The 12,723-nt window shown below is 38.7% G+C and overlaps 1 protein-coding gene across 4 annotated transcripts in view; it reads left to right on the top strand.

Moving 5' to 3' along the window:
• ABLIM1 (actin binding LIM protein 1) overlaps positions 1-12,723 on the top strand; it is a 210,153-nt gene that overhangs the window by 168,407 nt on the left and 29,023 nt on the right. For all 4 annotated transcript variants that reach the window (XM_083364404.1, XM_083364406.1, XM_083364405.1 and 1 more), the window contains one exon: positions 2,650-2,779. In XM_083364404.1, the coding sequence (XP_083220530.1) occupies positions 2,650-2,779 (130 nt within the window). The remainder of the gene's footprint in view (positions 1-2,649; positions 2,780-12,723) is intronic.

The following is a 12,723-nucleotide window of genomic DNA, read 5'->3' as shown; positions in this document are numbered from 1 at the left end:
AATAGCCATGCCCCTCACAAATTTGTTGAAAACGAAGGGGGGGTCACCCGTGAAACCCAGCCAGCCTCTGAAATGGTCAATGGAATGTCAAGCAGCATTTGAGAGGCTAAAGAGACTTTTTTCTGCTGAACCTGTCCTAAAACACCCAGATCCCGACAAACCTTTTGTAATACAGGCAGATGCGAGTGATGTAGCGGTAGGAGCCGTACTATTACAAGAAAATGATGGGGGGACATTGCAACCATGCCCATACACATCCAGAAAACTCACAGAAACAGAACAACGCTGGCCAATATGGGAAAAAGAGGCATTCTCGTTGAGGTGGGCATTACTAACATGGCGCCAATTTTTAGAAGGAAATAAAATACCTTTCCAGGTCTGGACAGACCACAAAAATTTGGAAGCACTAAAAACGCCCAGGAAGCTCACTCCTAAGCAAGCCCGCTGGTCCCAACATTTTCACCGATTCAATTTCACTCTCAAACACTTACCAGGGGGAAAGAACTTCCTGGCAGATGCATTATCCCGCATGCCCCAATATAACAGCACAAGAGTTACTGACTTTAAACCACTTGTACCGGAACAACAACTGGCAGCACCAGTCACCACCAGGGCACAAGAAAAAATGAAGCCGAAGGTAGATAGCCAAACTGGAATAGAATTCAGGAAATCTTTGGAAAGTGATGAATGGTTCCAGAAAAATAAACATGTGTGCACAATTAAAGATGGACTGCCGTGGGTGGGGGAGAAGCTATATATACCTGCCACACAGAGAATCAATTTCATGCAACTGTGCCATGATACAAAATCAGCAGGACACTTTGGCTTTGTAAAAACCTTACACTTAACTAAAAGGCAATTTTGGTGGCCATCTATGAAAAAGGACATAGAAAGCTATGTGGGTAGCTGTCAAATTTGTGCGATGGCCAAAAGACTGCAAGGGAAACCGCCAGGCCTGTTACAACCGGTGGCAAACCCCTCAGCCCCATGGAAAGAAATAGCCATGGATTTTATCGTAGAACTGCCAGAAAGTAATGGAAACACCGTAGTCTGGACTGTCACAGATCTGTTCTCTAAGCAAGTACACTTCATACCTTGCCAAAAAATCCCGACTGCAAAAGCATTAGCAAAACTTTTTGTACAGCATATTTACAGATTGCACGGGGTACCACAACGCATCATATCTGACAGAGGGGTGCAATTTACATCGGCATTTTGGAAAGAATTTTTATCCCTCTTAGGAACCACCCAAGGACTGTCATCTAGTCACCATCCTCAGACAGACGGAGCTTCTGAAAGACTTAATAATATACTTGAACAATATCTGAGATGCTATATTAATTTTCAGCAGTCCGACTGGACGGACCTACTGCCTTTTGCAGAAGTAGCATATAATAATGTAGTCCACTCAAGCACAGGTTACACTCCTTTTCAAGTAGCTACAGGCCAGAGTTTCAACCCAATACCAGAACTAACCCCAAAAGAACCGGTTATCCCTGATCTGAAGGAATGGATTGCTCAATTACAAAATACATGGCCAATCGTTAGGAAAGCGTTGGAAGATGCCAGAAAAGCATACAAGACACAGGCAGACAAAAAAAGAACCGATCCCACACCATTTAGGGTAGGAGAGATGGTATATTTATCCATAAAATATCTGAAATCACTCCAACCCTGTAAAAAACTAGGACCAAAATATATTGGACCCTTTCCAATTAAAAGAATCATAAACCCAGTAACAGTTGAATTAGAACTACCCAAAAATCTTAGACGAATACACCCAACCTTCCACTGCAGTCTATTAAAGAGAGAACAACAATCTCCACTACGAGAAAAAATCCCACCACCACCACCCCCCATCATGGTGGAAGGAGAACAACATTTTGAAGTGAAAGAAATCTTAGATTCCAGAAAACACCATGGAACGATACAATATTTAGTGGCATGGAAACACCTCCCCTCCTCAGAAAACGAGTGGGTTAACAAACTCCATGTTAAAGTACCTAAGTTGCTTAAGAGGTTTCATACAGAATATCCAAACAAACCAGGCTAACATTTATATGTTTTCTTTCCCCACAGATGGACTCATCTTTTTTCTGAAAGGAGAGCCGAATGTCAGAATCCATTTATATCACATTTCATAATTGTATAGGTAGAACAACGTGCTATTACTGGGGATTCTGCCATCTCTCCGAGGGGGGGGAGAGGATGGTTACTAAAGCGATTTTCAAACAACAGGGGATGTTTTAACGGGGGAAGGGAGGGGGACAGACAGATCTGGTTTGTGTCTTCATTTACAACTGAAAAAGGGAAGCAATAACCATAAAACCAAGGAGAGTTCCCTTTCCCATGAAAGGACCTGACACCTAGCAACTGACGAAAGCCTGACCAAATGGATGAGGGGAGGGACTGCAATGGGAATGGTTTATATAGGATTGAAATGTAACTTTTCTCAGATTCCGTCTTGTATTCCCACAATCGATTCCTTCCTAGTAAACATTTTCCTTTTGGACTAAACTTGCATCCAAGAGTTCTTATTTCCTAAGATGTGGATTGAGGTGGGTCCTGACACATGAGTGGAAGGTATGAGTAGAAGGAGTTTTATCAGATCATCTGCTATAATACATAATATATATATATTTTCTTCAGGGTTATCAGGATTTTCGAGATCGAATGATACAGCGGTCAACCAGTCAGGGTTCCATTGGTTCCCCTGTATACAGTCGTCATAGCTACACTCCCACCATGTCACGTTCACCACAGCATTTCCACAGACCTGGTAAGGATAATACAACCATAGAACCAAATTTAAGAAACTATCATTATTTATCTTTTGGAATTACTAGGAAAGGGATCTACTTCTTTCAATTGCAAAACTATTTATTCATTATAAATCTGTGTTTCCTTTTTCTTCTCACTCTTTGTTAAGTGGATATTTATTGTAGGAGAATAGGAATATCAGCTAATTAGAAATTAAATAGTTTCCTAAAATGGATTATATTATTTGGACCAATAATTAATTAGGAGGACATAGGAAATTAAATTTTTCTAGTTTCTTTCACCAACAGCAAATAATTATGAATTTTAGGTTATGGGCATTTTTAATAAAGACAGAGTTTCTGATTTTTTTGAATATTCCTTAATATACCTTCTCATTATTTGATGATAAAATGTAAAACCATTCATTTTTTAAAAGTCTTTATTAAACTCTAGAGCACAGGTGTCAAACTCACTATGTCACGTGATGTGTCATGATGTATCATGACTTTTTTGACACCCCTACTCTAGAGGAAGAAAGTTACAGTATGGAATTTTTTTAAAAAAGAGGAAAGAAATATTTTTTTAAAAAAAGTTGTTAGGGGAAACATTTTCAAAGCTGAAATGCTAGATGTCCATACAGAAGTAAAGCAATTCATGAGTCAAACTCAGTTTCTGGTGATTTTAGTAATGTTATGAAAGTTGCCTGTTGTTGTTGTTAGCTGTGAAGTCGTGTCTGACCCATCGCGACCCTATGGACAACGTTCCTCCAGGCCTTCCTGTCCTCTACCATCTTCTGGAGTCCATTTAAGCTCACGCCTACTGCTTCAGTGACTCCATCCAGCCACCTCATTCTCTGTCGTCCCATTCTTCTATTGTCCTCAATCTTTCCCAGCATTAGGCTCTTCTCCAGAGAGTCCTTCCTTCTCATTCAGTGGCCAAAGTATTTGAGTTTTAGCTTCAGGATCTGGCCTTCTAAAGAGCAGTCAGGGTTGATCTCCTCTAGGACTGACTGGTTTGATTGCCTTGCAGTCCAAGGGACTCGCAGGAGTCTTCTCCAGCACCATAGTTCAAAGGCTTCAGTTCTTTGGCACTCAGCCTTTCTTATGGTCCAGCTTTCACTGCCATACATTGCAACTGGGAAGACCATAGCCTTGACTATATGCACTTTTGTTGACAGGGTGATGTCTCTGCTTTTTAGTGTACTGTCTAGATTTGCCATGGCTTTCCTCCCCAGGAGCAAGCGTCTTTTAATTTCTTGGCTACAGTCCCCGTCTGCAGTGATCTTGGAGCCCAGGAAAATAAAATCTGTCACTACCTCCATTTCTTCCCCATCTATTTGCCAGGAATTGAGAGGGCCGGATGCCATGATCTTGGTTTTCTTAATGTTAAGTTTCAACCCAAGTTTTGCACTCTCCTTCTGCACCTGCAACAAGAGGCTCTTTAGTTCTTCTTCACTTTCTGCCATTAGAGTGGTATCATCTGCATATCTTAGGTTGTTGATATTTCTTCTGGCAATCTTAATTCCAACATTTGATTCATCTAGCCCTGCCTTTCTCATGATGTGCTCTGCATATAAGTTAAATAGGCAGGGTGACAGTATACAGCCTTGCCGGACTCCCAATTTTGAACCAATCAGTGGTTCCGTGTCCAGTTCTCACTGTTGCTTCTTGGCCCACATATAGGTTTCTCAAGAGACAAATAAGATGGTCTGGTACGCCCATCTCTTTAAGAACTTGCCACAGTTTGACTGTGATCCACACAATCAAAGGCTTTAGCATAGTCAATGAAGCAGAAGTAGATGTTTTTCTGGAACTCTCTAGCTTTCTCCATGATCCAGCGTATGTTAGCAATTTGATCTCTAGTTCCTCTGCCTCTTTGAAATCCTGCCTGTACTTCTGGTAGTTCTTGAATCACATACTGCTGGAGTCTAGCTTGTAGAATTTTAAGCATAACTTTACTAGCATGAGAAATGAGTGCAATGGTGCGATAGTTTGAACATTCTTTGGCACTGCCTTTCTTTGGAATTGGAATGTTAACTGATCTTTTCCAATCCTGTGGCCACTGTTGAGTTTTCCAAATTTGCTGTCAAATTGAGTGTAGCACTTTTACTGCATCGTCTTTTAAGATTTTGAATAGCTCAGCTGGAATACTGTCACCTCCACTAGCTTTGTTGTTGCTCAACTTTTCTAAGTCCCACTTCACTTCACATTCTAGGATGTCTCGCTCGAGGTCAGTGACCACCTCATTGTGATTATCAGGGACATTAAGCTCATTCTTGTATAGTTCTTCTGTGTAATTTTGCCACCTCTTCTTAATGTCTTCTGCCTCTGTTAGGTCCCTGCCATTTTGGTCCTTTATCATGTCCATTTTTGCATTAAACGTTCCCTTCATCTCTCCAATTTTCTTGAAAAGATCTCTGGTTCTCCCTATTCTATTGTTTTCTTCTATTTCTTTGCACTGTTCATTTAAGAAGGCATTCTTATCTCTTCTAGCTATTCTCTGGAATTCTGCATTCAATTGGGCGTATCTTTCTTTTTCTCCCTTGCCTTTCGCTTCCCTCCTTTCCTCAGCTATTTGCAAAGCTTCCTCAAACAGCCATTTTGCTTTCTTGCTTTTTCTTTGGGATGGTTTTCGTTGCTACCTATTGTACAATGTTGCGAACCTCTGTCCATAGTTCTTCAGGCACTCTGTCTATCAGATCTAATTCCTTAAATCTATTTGTCACCTCTACTGTATATTTAACAGGGATATGATTTAATTCATACCTGAGTGGCCTAGTGCATTTCCCTACTTTCTTCAGTTTAAGCATAAACTTTGCAATGAGAAGCTCATGGTCTGAGCCACAGTCAGCTCCTGGTCTTGTTTTTGCTGACTGTATAGAGCTTCTCCATCTTTGGCTGCAGAGCACATAGTCAATCTGATTTCTGTGTTGACCGTCTGGTGATGTCCATGTGTAGAGCCGTCTCTTGGGTTGTTGGAAAAGAGTGTTTGCTATGACCATCGTATTCTCTTGACAAAATTCTATCAGCCTGTGCCCTGCTTCATTTTGTACTCCAAGACCAAACTTGCCTGTTATTCCGATTATCTTTTGGCTTCCTACTTTAGCATTTCAATCCCCCATGATGATAAGGACATCATTTTTTTGTTAGTTCTATAAGGTGCTGTAGGGCTTCACAGAACCAATCAGTTTCATCCTCTTCAGCACTGGTGGTTGGGGCATAGACTTGGACTACTGTGATATTGAATGGTTTGCCTTGGATTTGAACTGAGATCATTCTGTCATTCTGAGGATTGTATCCCAGTATTCCTTTTCCTACTCTTTTATTGACTATGAAGGCTACTCCATTTCTTCTGAGGGATTCTTGCCCGCAGTAGTATACCTGATGGTCATCTGAATTAAATTCACCCATTCCTGTCCATTTTAGTTTGCTGATACCTAAGATGTCGATGTTCAGTCTTGTCATCTCTTGTTTGACCACGTCCAGCTTTCCTTGATTCATGGATCTTACATTCCAGGTTCCTATGGAGAAAAAATCTTATCGGACTTTCCTTTCACCACCAGACACATCCACAGCTGAGTGTCCTTTTGGCTTTGGCCCAGTGGCTTCATTCTTTCTGGCGCTACTAGTACTAGCCCTCTGCTCTTCCCCAGTAGCATATTGGACGCCTTCTGACCTGAGGGGCTCATCTTCCAGCGTCATATCGTTTTGCCTTTTGGAACTGTCCATAGGGTTTTCACGGCAAAGATACTGGAGTGGGTTGCCATTTCCTTCTCCAGTGGATCACATTTTGTCAGAACTCTCTGCTATGACCTTTCCGTCTTGGGTGGCCCTGCACGGCATAGCTCATAGCTTCATTGAATTACGCAAGCCCCTTCACCACGACAAGGCAGTAATCCATGAAGTGGGAAAGTTGCCTATCTTTGCCTTTTTCTGTCATATTTTTTTCAACTACCCAATTTACCTAAACAATCCAGCATCCAAGTATTATTAGAGTCAATTTTGTTTAGATTTCACAACCTGCCAAAGTCATATAGCTATTGCCACTGTAATTCAAGTAGTTATTTTCTGTTACACATGGGCTTTTCTTTAGAAATATTCTACATCAATATTAATTTGGCAATTCGTTAATATACAGTATGTTAATATTAAATAGCCATTTGAAATTTTACTTGATCTTTAAAACTAACATAACAATATAAAGTTAATACTTTTTGAGAGATTTTAAAATTGTGATGATATTATAGGAAGTCAATTGATACCATCAACAGTTTTTACAGCCTCAGATTTTATTATTTTTAGATCTTATCTTTGGTGAATAAAAGTAAATTCAGATTTCAGTAGAAAGAAAACTTATCTTTAAGAATGCCTACCTACCTAAAATATCTATATTCATCCTTTTGTAAGCCTCTGAACTCTACAGTTTCATACTGATTTATTTCCTGAAAGTTTACTTCTGGTAAACCAAGTAAAAGGTTATAGTGATTAGAACTTATATTCTATTTTTAATATGATTCTTCTCTAGTGCTTATATTATATTAAACATTTTCATTCGAAGGACATTTTGTTATTGTGGAAATTATTTGTTTGACATATATGGCCACATATTTGCCAAGCAACTATAGCTTTTCTTCTATTAGCACAACCTATAACAAACAGCCTAAGCCTTCATTTGTAATTGTTTGGCCCAATCCTTCCTCAGATAATTGTTCCTTAGAAAATAAGTTAAAAATGAGAGTTGCATGAATGCCAATTCAGCCATGTTTGTTTGTATATAAGGAAATATGGATTTAAGTTGAAGCGAAGGTATATTCAATGTAAACCTGATTTTTCCACATTTCTTCCTATGAATTTTTCCTGCAGTAAGAAACCTCTTTCATTTCCTTTGTGTAGTCCTCAGATTCCTACTTATGAGAGCTTGTCCCTGTGTCTCCCTCAGCCTCTATCCACTTTTCCTGCTTCTGTCTTATTTGGTCTTCTCTTTTCTTTGTTTCTGCTTTGTCCTGCTTCACGAATCCTTGCTGCCACAGAGCTGCTGTCTAACGGTGTGCAGCGGTTAGCCCTCCTACGCACTAATAACCCAATCTCTACACACAATGATTCCCGCCCCTACTCCCCTTTCCGACACCACTTCATTCCCTATGTTAAAGGTAAGAAGACAGACCATTCAAACTAGTGTCCAAATGACTGGAGATTTATTAGCATTCTAGGGAAGCTAATAAACCACATCTCCATAAGATGGCTGTCCACTCCGTGGTCCTAGCATGCTCAGATTTTTGTCATAACGATTATGGTAGACCTGGCATATCTTCTTTTCTTTGAGAAAGTATGTCCTTTCTAAGGGTCCTCCATAGATGAAGTGGTAAAGATTTCTTAAGAAAATGTGGCTGCTTGAGAACTGAGATATTTATCATTTTTTGACATTAATTTGGAAACTATTGTAGAAAATTCATCTCTGTTTTCAAACACACTGATATGATTCACATTTTCCTAATCTTAAAAGTCCCAGACCACATACTAGTTATGCATGAATTTAACGGGTATCTTGCATATATACCAGCTTCCAATATAGATTTACATAGATATATATGTATGCATATATGCAAGAACAGTTTCCTGTTAAGTCTCCAAAAATGTTATTTTAAAATTTTGAGATGAATGCTACGTTTAAATGTGTCCTTTCATCCCATACATTTGCCATTTCAATAATGGAGCATGCTTATATTGCAAATTTTAATCTATAATGTAGAAAGATGCTTTACATTTTGTCGACAACAATTGTCAGTGATTCTCTAGCATTTCAGAAAAGAGGGGATTTTTTTAGCTGTACTTACAAGGAAATCTGTGAGCTTGTTTATGGAAAATATGTGTTCTAACACAAAACCATGACCTTTCACACAGTGATGTGTAGGTCAGTTGACACAACATTTCATCATCTGAGACTGATATATTTTAACTTATTTAACACCTACATTTTGAGAATTCTCTGATTCTTTTCCAATTGTTTGCTCCATCCACCACTTTGAGCTTCCTATACATAAACCTAGTTTTCCTTAATAACTGTTACATCACCTAGTCCCTATATTCAGCATTACTTTCTCAGTAATGGTTAAACAGTAGAATTGGCTTAATTAATAAAAGCGAAACAAGTTTTAAATGCAGGCCTAATTATGCATCCTTAACCTTCTAAAAGCAAATGAAGCAATAAATATGTCAGTATACATAGATCTCAATCTCCTAATTATGGTAATATAAAATACAATTGCAACCTTATTCTCACTTTGTTTCACTCATGAGGTCCCTTAAAAACAGAGGCACAGCTCATATTTGCATGCACTTGATGCATAAATTCTACTTTTACATTTCCATGTTTATTTCATGCTTTTTAAGGCATTCTTCCTATTGGCTCTTTTAAATCTGCCATGGCAAAGCTTCAAGTTCAACTCATAGTTACCATTTTCTGAAAAGTAAATCTATCTGGAAGACTGAATTTGTGGTTTGGGTTGATATTTCAAATTCAGGGTATGGGGAGGAAAATGTATGCATCCTAGTGAATTAAGTGGAATTAAACTGGGAGTCTTTCATCAATGAAAGATCTCCATTAGTGGAACATACCTTCTAAAACTACTTGTGTATTTTGGAAGATTACTCCCTTCCCAATTCACTGATGTAAAAAATCTGATGGAAAATTATTGACTGTATTACGTACGAGGACAGTTCGGAAATAAACCTCCATTTGGTCATCAATGACAGACATTCACAGATACAGAACTTTTATTATGCACATTAACCAAATATAGCATTACATTATTCTTTGACATAATTGCTATTCAAATTGAGGCACTTGTCACAATGTCTTACAAGGTTTGAAATTCCTTAGTGGTTGTCACATGGCACCAAATCTGGGCTATGGGGGGGGAGTGATCAAAAACATCCCAACAGAATTGCTTCAGCCGAGCATAATCGTGAACCAACACCACACCAGAGGTCAGCATGCCCCAAAGCTTGTTATTGATGGCTCATCTGAGTTTTCGTAACGTTTCACAGTAGACTTCTGAATTGATGGTTAAACCATGCTCCATGAACTTCACTAGCAATACTCCTTTGGCATGTTTACATTTGGCGGGATTTTCTATGGCACCACTTCCAGTGTGGTGTTGGTTCATGATAATGCTTGCCCAGAAACCTCTAGATGCACCCAAGAACTTTTGAAACAGTTCTGTTCGGATGTTTTTGATCACCCACCTCCCAGATTTGGCGCCGAGTGACTACTAAGGAATTTCAAAGAGACAAATGCCTCAATTTGAGTGGCGATTATGTTGAAAAGTAATGTAATGTTGTAGTTTTATAATGTATATAATAAAAGTTCTATATCTGCGAGTGTCTGTCGTTGATAACCAAATGGAGGTTTATTTCCGAATTGCCCTCGTATGTCATAGTTACTTCAAATAATTGTGAGAATGTATGTGAACATCAGTGACTGTTACTTTTTTCCCATTTCTCTGTCCATACTTACTGGCAGCTTCAACCTGGGCTGCTTGGAAGCTTGCTTTTGCGCATTGTTAGTAGTGATGGTTAGGAACCTAGCATTAATTTTGCAATTACGCTAAGTAGTTTCATAATACTTATATTGCGTATCTCAAAATATAAGGAGTTTTTCCTTCTAGGAATTCTTTTCAACCAGCTCAACCCAGTTTCAAATTAGGAACACTTACCACTGAATTGGTCCCAAAAAACATAGGATCAGTGATTCTAATACTAAACAGCTGTGGATCTATGAGATTCTCTAAGAAATAGATGTCTCCAAATGATTTCCCTGCAGGTCATGATGTTATAATAGAAAATATTGTTACTACTTAATTACCAAACACTTAATGATACTTTGTTTCTCTTGTTTTAGAAGTTCTGCTTTGGACCTTCTGTTTTCATTTACTGCTTTTCGTGTTAGCTTATCCCTTCATTTGCATCTTACTCTACATATTTTAAATTGAAGTACAATATTCCAAAACATGCAGTGTGCTGTTCTAATTAAGGAAATAATTGTGTGCTTCCTGGACAGATCATCATAATAGTGGTGATGTATATTAGAATCTATTCTAATAGATTAGATTAGTATAGATTAGAATCTATTCTAATCTATACTGTGTCATTTACATTGTGAACTTGAAACCAAGATTATTTTAGCATAGCTGTGGGACATATCACAGGTGTAATATTTAGATTATGCAGTTTTTCTAAGTGTATTTAAAGAATGAGAAATATTAGTCCCCTGCCCCATCAAACTCAACCTTTTGTAGAAGAATATCATCTTGAAGGAAACCAAATGTATCAAATAAGTCCAAGCTTCATGATTTCTAACCTTGGGAAACTCATATGCACTTGAGATGCCTGAACCATCCTGGATAGTTTTGTTTTTAGTGCTGGAAACAAGAATGCAGTAAAGATGTAGGTGGGATGAGCTTGGCAGGCACATCAAGAGAATTATTTAATGCAATTGTGATTCTTACAAGCCATGCTGCAGAGTCAAGTCAAAGCAAGTTCTGGCTGGTGGTCATCAAGGACTGGAACAACTTATTTTTCCCTAGGTAAATAGAGGAAAAGAAACTAATTCTGAAATATTTGCTAAACATGAAGAACTGAAAGAGCTTGTTGCTTCCATGATAGCAACTTGTGCATTACACCCAAAAGACCTTACAATACACAATTGAGCTGATCTTAATTTTAATTTTTAGTACAGATACTTACATTCTACCATTCAATGCTTGACAGTGTTATTAAAAGCAACATACCACCAGTGGAGATAAATGATTAAGTCAGGTTTTTGTCTATTAACTAGAACAATGCAAATTAAAGTTATATTTATCTTTTATCCACAGCTCAGTTTTTTAAGCTAGTTGGTAATAGAGGGTATTAGGAAAATCCAAAGAGGTACTCCAGTTGTCATTTAATTTCTGTTGTTTCTGCTTTTTTCTTTCTGTTTTTAGTATTTTTAACATTTTTTTTATTTTTTTATTTTAATTCCATTTATATCCCGCCCTTCTCCGAAGACTCAGGGCAGCTTACAAGCTTAGCAGTAGCCTTCATTCTATGTATATGCCTGCTTATTAGGGCTTTCGCCCCACCCCCCAAGCAGCATTATTACAAAGTCAGCTTATTGCCCCCAACAATCTGGGTCCTCATTTTACCTACCTCGGAAGGATGGAAGGCTGAGTCAACCTTGAGCCTGGTGGGATGCGAACCTGCACTAATTGCAGGCAGCTGGTGTTACTTAAGGAGGCATTAGCCCACTGCTCCACCATTGTTAGTCACCTAGAGTTATTAACATAAAGTGAATGAATAAACAAACAAACAAATCAAATATTAGATTTTTTTATATGCAGATTTTTAAAAAAAATCACAAAAGCAAGTGAACAGAGACAGAATACTCCATGAGTATATTCTATGAATATGGGTCAACTGGAGTTCCCCAGGCATATGGTCCCGGCGGGACTTCAACTTGCTTTCTCTGTGGTCTGAAGTAATACAAGAGTTCTACGATAATCACGGATCTGGTCCAACTTGTTGATGGTTCTATTCATGCAGGGGGTTACACATTAGATTTGGTGTTTGCCTCAGGGCAGTGGCATTGTGATCTGGATTTGGGAGACATTAAAATCATTCCCTTGCCATGGACAGATCACTCTCTCTAATCCTAGAATTCTCCATAGCTATCCTACCACCACAGGGGGATGGAGCCTATTCAATTGGCTTACCCCAGTGCCTGATGGACCCAGTATGAGCTTGGGATTTTTCAAGAAATTCTGACACATGGCTTGGCAGAGGCCCTGGTTGCAGCTTGGAATGAGCAGGTAACAAGACCGTGGATTTAATTGCACCTATGTGGATGTCTGTGTATGTGGATTTGATATGACATCATAGTTTACTAAGTAGCTCCAAAAAATAAAGCAACATAAGAGATGCCTAG

This window comes from Vipera ursinii, assembly GCF_947247035.1.
Source record: "Vipera ursinii genome assembly, chromosome: 5".
NCBI lineage: Eukaryota > Metazoa > Chordata > Lepidosauria > Squamata > Viperidae > Vipera > Vipera ursinii.
Note: the sequence above shows the minus strand (reverse complement) of the source record. Positions and strands in the feature narration are given on the sequence as shown.